This window comes from Macrobrachium rosenbergii, chromosome 1 (assembly GCF_040412425.1).
Source record: "Macrobrachium rosenbergii isolate ZJJX-2024 chromosome 1, ASM4041242v1, whole genome shotgun sequence".
Lineage (NCBI taxonomy): Eukaryota > Metazoa > Arthropoda > Malacostraca > Decapoda > Palaemonidae > Macrobrachium > Macrobrachium rosenbergii.
In genome coordinates, this window is record NC_089741.1 from 179,223 (window position 1) to 194,727 (window position 15,505).

At 38.2% G+C, this 15,505-nt stretch overlaps 5 protein-coding genes across 5 annotated transcripts; all 5 read left to right on the forward strand.

Moving 5' to 3' along the window:
• Positions 1 to 355: 355 nt before the first annotated feature.
• LOC136841816 (uncharacterized) lies at positions 356 to 784 on the forward strand. Its single transcript, XM_067109148.1, has one exon. It carries the CDS (start codon positions 356 to 358, stop codon positions 782 to 784), a length of 429 nt encoding a protein of 142 aa, XP_066965249.1.
• A 2,434-nt stretch (positions 785 to 3,218) lies between these two features.
• On the forward strand, positions 3,219 to 3,647 carry LOC136841817 (uncharacterized). Its single transcript, XM_067109164.1, has one exon. The coding sequence runs from the start codon at positions 3,219 to 3,221 to the stop codon at positions 3,645 to 3,647; it is 429 nt and encodes a 142-aa protein (XP_066965265.1).
• Positions 3,648 to 5,111: 1,464 nt separating this feature from the next.
• On the forward strand, positions 5,112 to 6,760 carry LOC136841237 (uncharacterized). The gene is made up of 3 exons (XM_067108250.1): positions 5,112 to 5,232; positions 5,526 to 5,662; positions 5,813 to 6,760. The coding sequence occupies exons 2-3, from the start codon at positions 5,537 to 5,539 to the stop codon at positions 6,347 to 6,349; spliced, it is 663 nt and encodes a 220-aa protein (XP_066964351.1). The 5' UTR covers positions 5,112 to 5,232; positions 5,526 to 5,536; the 3' UTR covers positions 6,350 to 6,760.
• Positions 6,761 to 8,298: 1,538 nt separating this feature from the next.
• On the forward strand, positions 8,299 to 10,661 carry LOC136841251 (uncharacterized). Its single transcript, XM_067108258.1, has 2 exons — positions 8,299 to 8,496; positions 8,670 to 10,661. The coding sequence occupies exons 1-2, from the start codon at positions 8,371 to 8,373 to the stop codon at positions 9,957 to 9,959; spliced, it is 1,416 nt and encodes a 471-aa protein (XP_066964359.1). The 5' UTR covers positions 8,299 to 8,370; the 3' UTR covers positions 9,960 to 10,661.
• An 88-nt stretch (positions 10,662 to 10,749) lies between these two features.
• Positions 10,750 to 13,516, forward strand: LOC136824963 (uncharacterized). The gene is made up of 3 exons (XM_067104827.1): positions 10,750 to 10,929; positions 11,222 to 11,358; positions 11,530 to 13,516. Exons 2-3 carry the CDS (start codon positions 11,233 to 11,235, stop codon positions 12,454 to 12,456), a joined length of 1,053 nt encoding a protein of 350 aa, XP_066960928.1. The 5' UTR covers positions 10,750 to 10,929; positions 11,222 to 11,232; the 3' UTR covers positions 12,457 to 13,516.
• Positions 13,517 to 15,505: the final 1,989 nt, after the last annotated feature.

The window sequence follows — 15,505 nt, forward strand, 5'->3', positions numbered from 1 at the left end:
GTTGATATATATATATATATATATATATATATATATATATATATATATATATATATATATATATTTGATTGAAATGAAATTGACACTAATCACACCTTCTTTTCATTTCAGATCAGTTTTATGACCTTACATCGATACTGCAAAAAACAACAAAGGTGCTAGGCTAGCCTATTTCTGCTGGATACAAACAACCAAGACTGATATTTAGTCCTACTCATGAGAAGTTACTGGTTGAGTACATATTAAAGGCTTCAAAATTTATTATGGGTTGACACCTAAAGAAGTACGGGCATTTGCATATGAATTTGCAGTTAGTAACATAATCAAAGTACCAACAAATTGGACTAGAACACAGATGGCTGGACCAGACTGGTTTTCTTGTTTCATGAAAAGGAACCCTACTCTCTCACTGAGAACACCAGAGGCAACAAGTCTTAGCAGGGCCACAAGCTTCAATAGACACAATGTTGGACTCTTTTTCAATAAGCTTGGTGAAGTTTTGCAAAGACATAAATTTCAGTGTCATGATATCTATAATATAGATGAGACAGGCATAACCACAGTGCAGAAACCAACTCGCATTGTTGCTGGTAAAGGAGCCAAGCAAGTAGGAGCGATGACATCTGGAGAGAGAGGAGCTCTTGTGACACTAGTTACTGCGATCAGTGCTAGTGGTAACACAGTTCCACCAATGTTTGTGTTCCCTCGAGTTAATTTCAGGGATCATTTTATCAGGATGGACCTCCTGGATGCATTGGAGCAGCACACCAATCTGGATGGATGACTGGGGAAAACTTCATAATCTTTATGAAACATTTTGTGTCAGTGACAAGGTGCACAAAAGACAAACCTGTTCTAATCCTTCTGGACAATCATGACTCCCATGTAAGTTTAGAGCTGATAGACTACTGCAGGGACAATGGAGTTGTCCTTGTTACTTTCCCACCTCACTGTTCACACAGGCTTCAACCTTTGGATGTAAGTGTTTATGGGCCCTTTAAAAAGTACTTTAATGAATCATGTGACAGCTGGCTGAAAAATCATCCTGGGAAGACAATGACCATATATGATTTGCCAGGAATTGTTGCCAGTGCATTGCCTAAGGCCACAACAATGGACAACATACAAAAAGGGTTCAAGGTGACAGGTATTTTTCCCTACAATCGGGATGTCTTTGGGGACGATGATGAATTTCTTCCTGCTGATGTTACTGATCGTCCAGAAGAAAATCCACAGGATATACCTGTAGTTGTAGAAGCCACAGAACTGGGTAATGAAACCAAAGCAAATAATGAAAGCCCATTACAACCTACTAAAGTTTGCATAGGCTACATGATTCCTACCTGAACCTCCTCAGGACCATCCAGCTCCCCATAACAAAACAAGCCTCGAGAATATGATTCCAAACCCTGTTGCAAGCACAAGCAAGGATGGTTTAGATAGACCTTACAAATTCCAATCACCTCCTTCTATAAAGACAGAACAAAGACCTATAGGAGAAATCAAAACTCCAGAGGAGCTGCGACCATTCAAAAAGGCTAGCCCAAGAAAGGCTCAAAGATGCAACAAAAAGAAAACGCCACACAGCAATACTAACAGACACGCCTGAGAAGATGAAACTACAGAAGCACAATGAGGATTCACAAGGAAAAAGGCTCAAGAGTAAAACCTGTAAAGGAATCTGAACAACAAAGGGTTTCTGAAGTCTGGTGGAAATAAGAACAGAAAGAACATTGAAGATTATTGGTGTCTTGCATGTGGTGGTGAATGGTCAAATTCAGCCTCAGGGGAGCAATGGGTGCAATGCATCAAATGCAAAGATTGGGCCCATGAAAGTTGCACAAATGAAAGTGTTCATTATGTATGTGACCTCTGTAAAATGAAGTGTTAACTGATTTCATTTGTTTTTTTAAGGATATGAATCTTTTTATATTTTGTAACAACATACCCCATGGTCTGTAACAACTTGCCCATATGGGGCAAGTTGTATACAAAAAGTTTTTTCTGCAATTTTGTATTATATTCCAGAATTGAAAAGTATATAACCTTTTTGTTACATGATTATGATAGCACATACAATAAACTTTTCACAGCATAAATTTGATTAAGTTTCCTTCATTAGATATTGAATTAGAGGCAAAAATTGTAAAATTGTTACAACTAGCCCCGGTCTCCCCGGGAGACCGGGGCTAGTTGCATACAGGGGTAGGTTGATACACTCCCAATATCTTCATCATATGGCAACAGTTGGCGCCGAGGTTCTTGAGACAGTTAGGCGTCAGTATCAGCCTTATCCTCGCCGAGTACAAAACAAGCTGATCACCCGTCTGCCAAACTACAAGCAAAAAACTGTTTTTGCATACCCTGAGTAAGTATTCCGACCTTTCTTATTATTTTCATAGAGCTTAATGAAACTTATGTTCATGCAAAATAATATGATTTTTTGAAATAGCTGTCTTTACGCCTCATATGTGATGAGACTTCATTTTCCCATAATTCAAATGAATACCAAAATTTATGAGGAGAAGGAAAATAATTCGCTCAGGGGCTAGTTGTTACAATCAGTAACAACTTGCCCTGTATGATATATAGTTGTAACAACTTGCCCCATACGGAAGACATTTTTATTTATTTATCTAATTATCTATTTCATATTTCAGGATTATCAAACATGGTTAGGACCTACAAAAGAAAGACAGATAGAGCTGATAGGTGTAACACAGCAATTTTGGAGTTGGCAGCCGAGCGTGTCATTTGTCATAAAGAGAGTTTACTGAAGAGTGGCTAAAGATTACCAGGTAGGTCTAGATTACTTGATTTCGCTTATATTTTTCATTATATGGATGGTTGATATATATATATATATATATATATATATATATATATATATATATATATATATATATATATATATATATATATATATTTGATTGAATGAAATTGACACTAATCACACCTTCTTTTTCATTTCAGATCAGTTTTATGACCTTACATCGATACTGCAAAAACAACAAAGGTGCTAGGGCTAGCCCTATTTCTGCTGGATACAAACAACCAAGACTGATATTTAGTCCTACTCATGAGAAGTTACTGGTTGAGTACATATTAAAGGCTTCAAAATTTATTATGGGTTGACACCTAAAGAAGTACGGGCATTTGCATATGAATTTGCAGTTAGTAACATAATCAAAGTACCAACAAATTGGACTAGAACACAGATGGCTGGACCAGACTGGTTTTCTTGTTTCATGAAAAGGAACCCTACTCTCTCACTGAGAACACCAGAGGCAACAAGTCTTAGCAGGGCCACAAGCTTCAATAGACACAATGTTGGACTCTTTTTCAATAAGCTTGGTGAAGTTTTGCAAAGACATAAATTTCAGTGTCATGATATCTATAATATAGATGAGACAGGCATAACCACAGTGCAGAAACCAACTCGCATTGTTGCTGGTAAAGGAGCCAAGCAAGTAGGAGCGATGACATCTGGAGAGAGAGGAGCTCTTGTGACACTAGTTACTGCGATCAGTGCTAGTGGTAACACAGTTCCACCAATGTTTGTGTTCCTCGAGTTAATTTCAGGGATCATTTTATCAGGGATGGACCTCCTGGATGCATTGGAGCAGCACACCAATCTGGATGGATGACTGGGGAAAACTTCATAATCTTTATGAAACATTTTGTGTCAGTGACAAGGTGCACAAAAGACAAACCTGTTCTAATCCTTCTGGACAATCATGACTCCCATGTAAGTTTAGAGCTGATAGACTACTGCAGGGACAATGGAGTTGTCCTTGTTACTTTCCCACCTCACTGTTCACACAGGCTTCAACCTTTGGATGTAAGTGTTTATGGGCCCTTTAAAAAGTACTTTAATGAATCATGTGACAGCTGGCTGAAAAATCATCCTGGGAAGACAATGACCATATATGATTTGCCAGGAATTGTTGCCAGTGCATTGCCTAAGGCCACAACAATGGACAACATACAAAAAGGGTTCAAGGTGACAGGTATTTTTCCCTACAATCGGGATGTCTTTGGGGACGATGAATTTCTTCCTGCTGATGTTACTGATCGTCCAGAAGAAAATCCACAGGATATACCTGTAGTTGTAGAAGCCACAGAACTGGGTAATGAAACCAAAGCAAATAATGAAAGCCCATTACAACCTACTAAAGTTTGCATAGGCTACATGATTCCTACCTGTGAACCTCCTCAGGACCATCCAGCTCCCCATAACAAAACAAGCCTCGAGAATATGATTCCAAACCCTGTTGCAAGCACAAGCAAGGATGGTTTAGATAGACCTTACAAATTCCAATCACCTCCTTCTATAAAGACAGAACAAAGACCTATAGGAGAAATCAAAACTCCAGAGGAGCTGCGACCATTCAAAAAGCTAGCCCAAGAAAGGCTCAAAGATGCAACAAAAGAAAACGCCACACAGCAATACTAACAGACACGCCTGAGAAGATGAAACTACAGAAGCACAATGAGGATTCACAAGGAAAAAGGCTCAAGAGTAAAACCTGTAAAGGAATCTGAACAACAAAGGGTTTCTGAAGTCTGGTGGAAATAAGAACAGAAAGAACATTGAAGATTATTGGTGTCTTGCATGTGGTGGTGAATGGTCAAATTCAGCCTCAGGGGAGCAATGGGTGCAATGCATCAAATGCAAAGATTGGGCCCATGAAAGTTGCACAAATGAAAGTGTTCATTATGTATGTGACCTCTGTAAAATGAAGTGTTAACTGATTTCATTTGTTTTTTTAAGGATATGAATCTTTTTATATTTTGTAACAACATACCCCATGGTCTGTAACAACTTGCCCCTGCATATGGGGCAAGTTGTATACAAAAAAGTTTTTCTGCAATTTTGTATTATATTCCAGAATTGAAAAAGTATATAACCTTTTTGTTACATGATTATGATAGCACATACAATAAACTTTTCACAGCATAAATTTGATTAAGTTTCCTTCATTAGATATTGAATTAGAGGCAAAAATTGTAAAATTGTTACAACTAGCCCCGGTCTCCCGGGAGACCGGGGCTAGTTGCATACAGGGTAGGTTGATACACTCCCAATATCTTCATCATATGGCAACAGTTGGCGCCGAGGTTCTTGAGACAGTTAGGCGTCAGTATCAGCCTTATCCTCGCCGAGTACAAAAACAAGCTGATCACCCGTCTGCCAAACTACAAGCAAAAAACTGTTTTTGCATACCCTGAGTAAGTATTCCGACCTTTCTTATTATTTTCATAGAGCTTAATGAAACTTATGTTCATGCAAAATAATATGATTTTTTGAAATAGCTGTCTTTACGCCTCATATGTGATGAGACTTCATTTTCCCATAATTCAAATGAATACCAAAATTTATGAGGAGAAGGAAAATAATTCGCTCGGGGCTAGTTGTTACAATCAGTAACAACTTGCCCCGTATGATATATAGTTGTAACAACTTGCCCCCATACGGAAGACATTTTTTATTTATTTATCTAATTATCTATTTCATATTTCAGGATTATCAAACATGGTTAGGACCTACAAAAGAAAGACAGATAGAGCTGATAGGTGTAACACAGCAATTTTGGAGTTGGCAGCCGAGCGTGTCATTTGTCATAAAGAGAGTTTACGAAGAGTGGCTAAAGATTACCAGGTAGGTCTAGATTACTTGATTTCGCTTATATTTTTCATTATATGGATGGTTGATATATATATATATATATATATATATATATATATATATATATATATATATATTTGATTGAATGAAATTGACACTAATCACACCTTCTTTTCATTTCAGATCAGTTTTATGACCTTACATCGATACTGCAAAAACAACAAAGGTGCTAGGGCTAGCCCTATTTCTGCTGGATACAAACAACCAAGACTGATATTTAGTCCTACTCATGAGAAGTTACTGGTTGAGTACATATTAAAGGCTTCAAAAATTTATTATGGGTTGACACCTAAAGAAGTACGGGCATTTGCATATGAATTTGCAGTTAGTAACATAATCAAAGTACCAACAAATTGGACTAGAACACAGATGGCTGGACCAGACTGGTTTTCTTGTTTCATGAAAAGGAACCCTACTCTCTCACTGAGAACACCAGAGGCAACAAGTCTTAGCAGGGCCACAAGCTTCAATAGACACAATGTTGGACTCTTTTTCAATAAGCTTGGTGAAGTTTTGCAAAGACATAAATTTCAGTGTCATGATATCTATAATATAGATGAGACAGGCATAACCACAGTGCAGAAACCAACTCGCATTGTTGCTGGTAAAGGAGCCAAGCAAGTAGGAGCGATGACATCTGGAGAGAGAGAGCTCTTGTGACACTAGTTACTGCGATCAGTGCTAGTGGTAACACAGTTCCACCAATGTTTGTGTTCCCTCGAGTTAATTTCAGGGATCATTTTATCAGGGATGGACCTCCTGGATGCATTGGAGCAGCACACCAATCTGGATGGATGACTGGGGAAAACTTCATAATCTTTATGAAACATTTTGTGTCAGTGACAAGGTGCACAAAAGACAAACCTGTTCTAATCCTTCTGGACAATCATGACTCCCATGTAAGTTTAGAGCTGATAGACTACTGCAGGGACAATGGAGTTGTCCTTGTTACTTTCCCACCTCACTGTTCACACAGGCTTCAACCTTTGGATGTAAGTGTTTATGGGCCCTTTAAAAAGTACTTTAATGAATCATGTGACAGCTGGCTGAAAAATCATCCTGGGAAGACAATGACCATATATGATTTGTTAGAATTGTTGCCAGTGCATTGCCTAAGGCCACAACAATGGACAACATACAAAAAGGGTTCAAGGTGACAGGTATTTTCCCTACAATCGGGATGTCTTTGGGGACGATGAATTTCTTCCTGCTGATGTTACTGATCGTCCAGAAGAAAATCCACAGGATATACCTGTAGTTGTAGAAGCCACAGAACTGGGTAATGAAACCAAAGCAAATAATGAAAGCCCATTACAACCTACTAAAGTTTGCATAGGCTACATGATTCCTACCTGTGAACCTCCTCAGGACCATCCAGCTCCCCATAACAAAACAAGCCTCGAGAATATGATTCCAAACCCTGTTGCAAGCACAAGCAAGGATGGTTTAGATAGACCTTACAAATTCCAATCACCTCCTTCTATAAAGACAGAACAAAGACCTATAGGAGAAATCAAAACTCCAGAGGAGCTGCGACCATTCAAAAAGGCTAGCCCAAGAAAGGCTCAAAGATGCAACAAAAGAAAACGCCACACAGCAATACTAACAGACACGCCTGAGAAGATGAAACTACAGAAGCACAATGAGGATTCACAAGGAAAAAAGGCTCAAGAGTAAAACCTGTAAAAGGAATCTGAACAACAAAGGGTTTCTGAAGTCTGGTGGAAATAAGAACAGAAAGAACATTGAAGATTATTGGTGTCTTGCATGTGGTGGTGAATGGTCAAATTCAGCCTCAGGGGAGCAATGGGTGCAATGCATCAAATGCAAAGATTGGGCCCATGAAAGTTGCACAAATGAAAGTGTTCATTATGTATGTGACCTCTGTAAAATGAAGTGTTAACTGATTTCATTTGTTTTTTTAAGGATATGAATCTTTTTATATTTTGTAACAACATACCCCATGGTCTGTAACAACTTGCCCGCATATGGGGCAAGTTGTATACAAAAAGTTTTTCTGCAATTTTGTATTATATTCCAGAATTGAAAAAGTATATAACCTTTTTGTTACATGATTATGATAGCACATACAATAAACTTTTCACAGCATAAATTTGATTAAGTTTCCTTCATTAGATATTGAATTAGAGGCAAAAATTGTAAAATTGTTACAACTAGCCCCGGTCTCCCGGGAGACCGGGCTAGTTGCATACAGGGGTAGGTTGATACACTCCCAATATCTTCATCATATGGCAACAGTTGGCGCCGAGGTTCTTGAGACAGTTAGGCGTCAGTATCAGCCTTATCCTCGCCGAGTACAAAACAAGCTGATCACCCGTCTGCCAAACTACAAGCAAAAACTGTTTTTGCATACCCTGAGTAAGTATTCCGACCTTTCTTATTATTTTCATAGAGCTTAATGAAACTTATGTTCATGCAAAATAATATGATTTTTTGAAATAGCTGTCTTTACGCCTCATATGTGATGAGACTTCATTTTCCCATAATTCAAATGAATACCAAAATTTATGAGGAGAAGGAAAATAATTCGCTCGGGCTAGTTGTTACAATCAGTAACAACTTGCCCCGTATGATATATAGTTGTAACAACTTGCCCCATACGGAAGACATTTTTTATTTATTTATCTAATTATCTATTTCATATTTCAGGATTATCAAACATGGTTAGGACCTACAAAAGAAAGACAGATAGAGCTGATAGGTGTAACACAGCAATTTTGGAGTTGGCAGCCGAGCGTGTCATTTGTCATAAAGAGAGTTTACGAAGAGTGGCTAAAGATTACCAGGTAGGTCTAGATTACTTGATTTCGCTTATATTTTTCATTATATGGATGGTTGATATATATATATATATATATATATATATATATATATATATATATATATATTATATATATATATATATATTATATTTGATTGAATGAAATTGACACTAATCACACCTTCTTTTTCATTTCAGATCAGTTTTATGACCTTACATCGATACTGCAAAAACAACAAAGGTGCTAGGGCTAGCCCTATTTCTGCTGGATACAAACAACCAAGACTGATATTTAGTCCTACTCATGAGAAGTTACTGGTTGAGTACATATTAAAGGCTTCAAAAATTTATTATGGGTTGACACCTAAAGAAGTACGGGCATTTGCATATGAATTTGCAGTTAGTAACATAATCAAAGTACCAACAAATTGGACTAGAACACAGATGGCTGGACCAGACTGGTTTTCTTGTTTCATGAAAAGGAACCCTACTCTCTCACTGAGAACACCAGAGGCAACAAGTCTTAGCAGGGCCACAAGCTTCAATAGACACAATGTTGGACTCTTTTTCAATAAGCTTGGTGAAGTTTTGCAAAGACATAAATTTCAGTGTCATGATATCTATAATATAGATGAGACAGGCATAACCACAGTGCAGAAACCAACTCGCATTGTTGCTGGTAAAGGAGCCAAGCAAGTAGGAGCGATGACATCTGGAGAGAGAGGAGCTCTTGTGACACTAGTTACTGCGATCAGTGCTAGTGGTAACACAGTTCCACCAATGTTTGTGTTCCCTCGAGTTAATTTCAGGGATCATTTTATCAGGGATGGACCTCCTGGATGCATTGGAGCAGCACACCAATCTGGATGGATGACTGGGGAAAACTTCATAATCTTTATGAAACATTTTGTGTCAGTGACAAGGTGCACAAAAGACAAACCTGTTCTAATCCTTCTGGACAATCATGACTCCCATGTAAGTTTAGAGCTGATAGACTACTGCAGGGACAATGGAGTTGTCCTTGTTACTTTCCCACCTCACTGTTCACACAGGCTTCAACCTTTGGATGTAAGTGTTTATGGGCCCTTTAAAAAGTACTTTAATGAATCATGTGACAGCTGGCTGAAAAATCATCCTGGGAAGACAATGACCATATATGATTTGCCAGGAATTGTTGCCAGTGCATTGCCTAAGGCCACAACAATGGACAACATACAAAAAGGGTTCAAGGTGACAGGTATTTTTCCCTACAATCGGGATGTCTTTGGGGACGATGAATTTCTTCCTGCTGATGTTACTGATCGTCCAGAAGAAAATCCACAGGATATACCTGTAGTTGTAGAAGCCACAGAACTGGGTAATGAAACCAAAGCAAATAATGAAAGCCCATTACAACCTACTAAAGTTTGCATAGGCTACATGATTCCTACCTGTGAACCTCCTCAGGACCATCCAGCTCCCATAACAAAACAAGCCTCGAGAATATGATTCCAAACCCTGTTGCAAGCACAAGCAAGGATGGTTTAGATAGACCTTACAAATTCCAATCACCTCCTTCTATAAAGACAGAACAAAGACCTATAGGAGAAATCAAAACTCCAGAGGAGCTGCGACCATTCAAAAGGCTAGCCCAAGAAAGGCTCAAAGATGCAACAAAAGAAAACGCCACACAGCAATACTAACAGACACGCCTGAGAAGATGAAACTACAGAAGCACAATGAGGATTCACAAGGAAAAAGGCTCAAGAGTAAAACCTGTAAAAGGAATCTGAACAACAAAGGGTTTCTGAAGTCTGGTGGAAATAAGAACAGAAAGAACATTGAAGATTATTGGTGTCTTGCATGTGGTGGTGAATGGTCAAATTCAGCCTCAGGGGAGCAATGGGTGCAATGCATCAAATGCAAAGATTGGGCCCATGAAAGTTGCACAAATGAAAGTGTTCATTATGTATGTGACCTCTGTAAAATGAAGTGTTAACTGATTTCATTTGTTTTTTTAAGGATATGAATCTTTTTATATTTTGTAACAACATACCCCATGGTCTGTAACAACTTGCCCCGCATATGGGGCAAGTTGTATACAAAAAAGTTTTTCTGCAATTTTGTATTATATTCCAGAATTGAAAAAGTATATAACCTTTTTGTTACATGATTATGATAGCACATACAATAAACTTTTCACAGCATAAATTTGATTAAGTTTCCTTCATTAGATATTGAATTAGAGGCAAAAATTGTAAAATTGTTACAACTAGCCCCGGTCTCCCGGGAGACCGGGGCTAGTTGCATACAGGGGTAGGTTGATACACTCCCAATATCTTCATCATATGGCAACAGTTGGCGCCGAGGTTCTTGAGACAGTTAGGCGTCAGTATCAGCCTTATCCTCGCCGAGTACAAAACAAGCTGATCACCCGTCTGCCAAACTACAAGCAAAAAACTGTTTTTGCATACCCTGAGTAAGTATTCCGACCTTTCTTATTATTTTCATAGAGCTTAATGAAACTTATGTTCATGCAAAATAATATGATTTTTTGAAATAGCTGTCTTTACGCCTCATATGTGATGAGACTTCATTTTCCCATAATTCAAATGAATACCAAAATTTATGAGGAGAAGGAAAATAATTCGCTCAGGGGCTAGTTGTTACAATCAGTAACAACTTGCCCCGTATGATATATAGTTGTAACAACTTGCCCCATACGGAAGACATTTTTATTTATTTATCTAATTATCTATTTCATATTTCAGGATTATCAAACATGGTTAGGACCTACAAAAGAAAGACAGATAGAGCTGATAGGTGTAACACAGCAATTTTGGAGTTGGCAGCCGAGCGTGTCATTTGTCATAAAGAGAGTTTACGAAGAGTGGCTAAAGATTACCAGGTAGGTCTAGATTACTTGATTTCGCTTATATTTTTCATTATATGGATGGTTGATATATATATATATATATATATATATATATATATATATATATATATATATATATATATATATATATATATATATAATATTTGATTGAATAATCACAATCACACCTTCTTTTCATTTCAGATCAGTTTTATGACCTTACATCGATACTGCAAAAACAACAAAGGTGCTAGGGCTAGCCCTATTTCTGCTGGATACAAACAACCAAGACTGATATTTAGTCCTACTCATGAGAAGTTACTGGTTGAGTACATATTAAAGGCTTCAAAAATTTATTATGGGTTGACACCTAAAGAAGTACGGGCATTTGCATATGAATTTGCAGTTAGTAACATAATCAAAGTACCAACAAATTGGACTAGAACACAGATGGCTGGACCAGACTGGTTTTCTTGTTTCATGAAAAGGAACCCTACTCTCTCACTGAGAACACCAGAGGCAACAAGTCTTAGCAGGGCCACAAGCTTCAATAGACACAATGTTGGACTCTTTTTCAATAAGCTTGGTGAAGTTTTGCAAAGACATAAATTTCAGTGTCATGATATCTATAATATAGATGAGACAGGCATAACCACAGTGCAGAAACCAACTCGCATTGTTGCTGGTAAAGGAGCCAAGCAAGTAGGAGCGATGACATCTGGAGAGAGAGGAGCTCTTGTGACACTAGTTACTGCGATCAGTGCTAGTGGTAACACAGTTCCACCAATGTTTGTGTTCCCTCGAGTTAATTTCAGGGATCATTTTATCAGGGATGGACCTCCTGGATGCATTGGAGCAGCACACCAATCTGGATGGATGACTGGGGAAAACTTCATAATCTTTATGAAACATTTTGTGTCAGTGACAAGGTGCACAAAAGACAAACCTGTTCTAATCCTTCTGGACAATCATGACTCCCATGTAAGTTTAGAGCTGATAGACTACTGCAGGGACAATGGAGTTGTCCTTGTTACTTTCCCACCTCACTGTTCACACAGGCTTCAACCTTTGGATGTAAGTGTTTATGGGCCCTTTAAAAGTACTTTAATGAATCATGTGACAGCTGGCTGAAAAATCATCCTGGGAAGACAATGACCATATATGATTTGCCAGGAATTGTTGCCAGTGCATTGCCTAAGGCCACAACAATGGACAACATACAAAAAGGGTTCAAGGTGACAGGTATTTTTCCCTACAATCGGGATGTCTTTGGGGACGATGAATTTCTTCCTGCTGATGTTACTGATCGTCCAGAAGAAAATCCACAGGATATACCTGTAGTTGTAGAAGCCACAGAACTGGGTAATGAAACCAAAGCAAATAATGAAAGCCCATTACAACCTACTAAAGTTTGCATAGGCTACATGATTCCTACCTGTGAACCTCCTCAGGACCATCCAGCTCCCCATAACAAAACAAGCCTCGAGAATATGATTCCAAACCCTGTTGCAAGCACAAGCAAGGATGGTTTAGATAGACCTTACAAATTCCAATCACCTCCTTCTATAAAGACAGAACAAAGACCTATAGGAGAAATCAAAACTCCAGAGGAGCTGCGACCATTCAAAAAGGCTAGCCCAAGAAAGGCTCAAAGATGCAACAAAAGAAAACGCCACACAGCAATACTAACAGACACGCCTGAGAAGATGAAACTACAGAAGCACAATGAGGATTCACAAGGAAAAAGGCTCAAGAGTAAAACCTGTAAAAGGAATCTGAACAACAAAGGGTTTCTGAAGTCTGGTGGAAATAAGAACAGAAAGAACATTGAAGATTATTGGTGTCTTGCATGTGGTGGTGAATGGTCAAATTCAGCCTCAGGGGAGCAATGGGTGCAATGCATCAAATGCAAAGATTGGGCCCATGAAAGTTGCACAAATGAAAGTGTTCATTATGTATGTGACCTCTGTAAAATGAAGTGTTAACTGATTTCATTTGTTTTTTTAAGGATATGAATCTTTTTATATTTTGTAACAACATACCCCATGGTCTGTAACAACTTGCCCTGCATATGGGGCAAGTTGTATACAAAAAAGTTTTTCTGCAATTTTGTATTATATTCCAGAATTGAAAAAGTATATAACCTTTTTGTTACATGATTATGATAGCACATACAATAAACTTTTCACAGCATAAATTTGATTAAGTTTCCTTCATTAGATATTGAATTAGAGGCAAAAATTGTAAAATTGTTACAACTAGCCCCGGTCTCCCGGGAGACCGGGGCTAGTTGCATACAGGGGTAGGTTGATACACTCCCAATATCTTCATCATATGGCAACAGTTGGCGCCGAGGTTCTTGAGACAGTTAGGCGTCAGTATCAGCCTTATCCTCGCCGAGTACAAAACAAGCTGATCACCCGTCTGCCAAACTACAAGCAAAAACTGTTTTTGCATACCCTGAGTAAGTATTCCGACCTTTCTTATTATTTTCATAGAGCTTAATGAAACTTATGTTCATGCAAAATAATATGATTTTTTGAAATAGCTGTCTTTACGCCTCATATGTGATGAGACTTCATTTTCCCATAATTCAAATGAATACCAAAATTTATGAGGAGAAGGAAAATAATTCGCTCGGGGCTAGTTGTTACAATCAGTAACAACTTGCCCGTATGATATATAGTTGTAACAACTTGCCCCATACGGAAGACATTTTTATTTATTTATCTAATTATCTATTTCATATTTCAGGATTATCAAACATGGTTAGGACCTACAAAAGAAAGACAGATAGAGCTGATAGGTGTAACACAGCAATTTTGGAGTTGGCAGCCGAGCGTGTCATTTGTCATAAAGAGAGTTTACGAAGAGTGGCTAAAGATTACCAGGTAGGTCTAGATTACTTGATTTCGCTTATATTTTTCATTATATGGATGGTTGATATATATATATATATATATATATATATATATATATATATATATATATATATTGATTGAATGAAATTGACACTAATCACACCTTCTTTTTCATTTCAGATCAGTTTTATGACCTTACATCGATACTGCAAAAACAACAAAGGTGCTAGGGCTAGCCCTATTTCTGCTGGATACAAACAACCAAGACTGATATTTAGTCCTACTCATGAGAAGTTACTGGTTGAGTACATATTAAAGGCTTCAAAAATTTATTATGGGTTGACACCTAAAGAAGTACGGGCATTTGCATATGAATTTGCAGTTAGTAACATAATCAAAGTACCAACAAATTGGACTAGAACACAGATGGCTGGACCAGACTGGTTTTCTTGTTTCATGAAAAGGAACCCTACTCTCTCACTGAGAACACCAGAGGCAACAAGTCTTAGCAGGGCCACAAGCTTCAATAGACACAATGTTGGACTCTTTTTCAATAAGCTTGGTGAAGTTTTGCAAAGACATAAATTTCAGTGTCATGATATCTATAATATAGATGAGACAGGCATAACCACAGTGCAGAAACCAACTCGCATTGTTGCTGGTAAAGGAGCCAAGCAAGTAGGAGCGATGACATCTGGAGAGAGAGGAGCTCTTGTGACACTAGTTACTGCGATCAGTGCTAGTGGTAACACAGTTCCACCAATGTTTGTGTTCCCTCGAGTTAATTTCAGGGATCATTTTATCAGGATGGACCTCCTGGATGCATTGGAGCAGCACACCAATCTGGATGGATGACTGGGGAAAACTTCATAATCTTTATGAAACATTTTGTGTCAGTGACAAGGTGCACAAAAGACAAACCTGTTCTAATCCTTCTGGACAATCATGACTCCCATGTAAGTTTAGAGCTGATAGACTACTGCAGGGACAATGGAGTTGTCCTTGTTACTTTCCCACCTCACTGTTCACACAGGCTTCAACCTTTGGATGTAAGTGTTTATGGGCCCTTTAAAAAGTACTTTAATGAATCATGTGACAGCTGGCTGAAAAATCATCCTGGGAAGACAATGACCATATATGATTTGCCAGGAATTGTTGCCAGTGCATTGCCTAAGGCCACAACAATGGACAACATACAAAAAGGGTTCAAGGTGACAGGTATTTTCCCTACAATCGGGATGTCTTTGGGGACGATGAATTTCTTCCTGCTGATGTTACTGATCGTCCAGAAGAAAATCCACAGGATATACCTGTAGTTG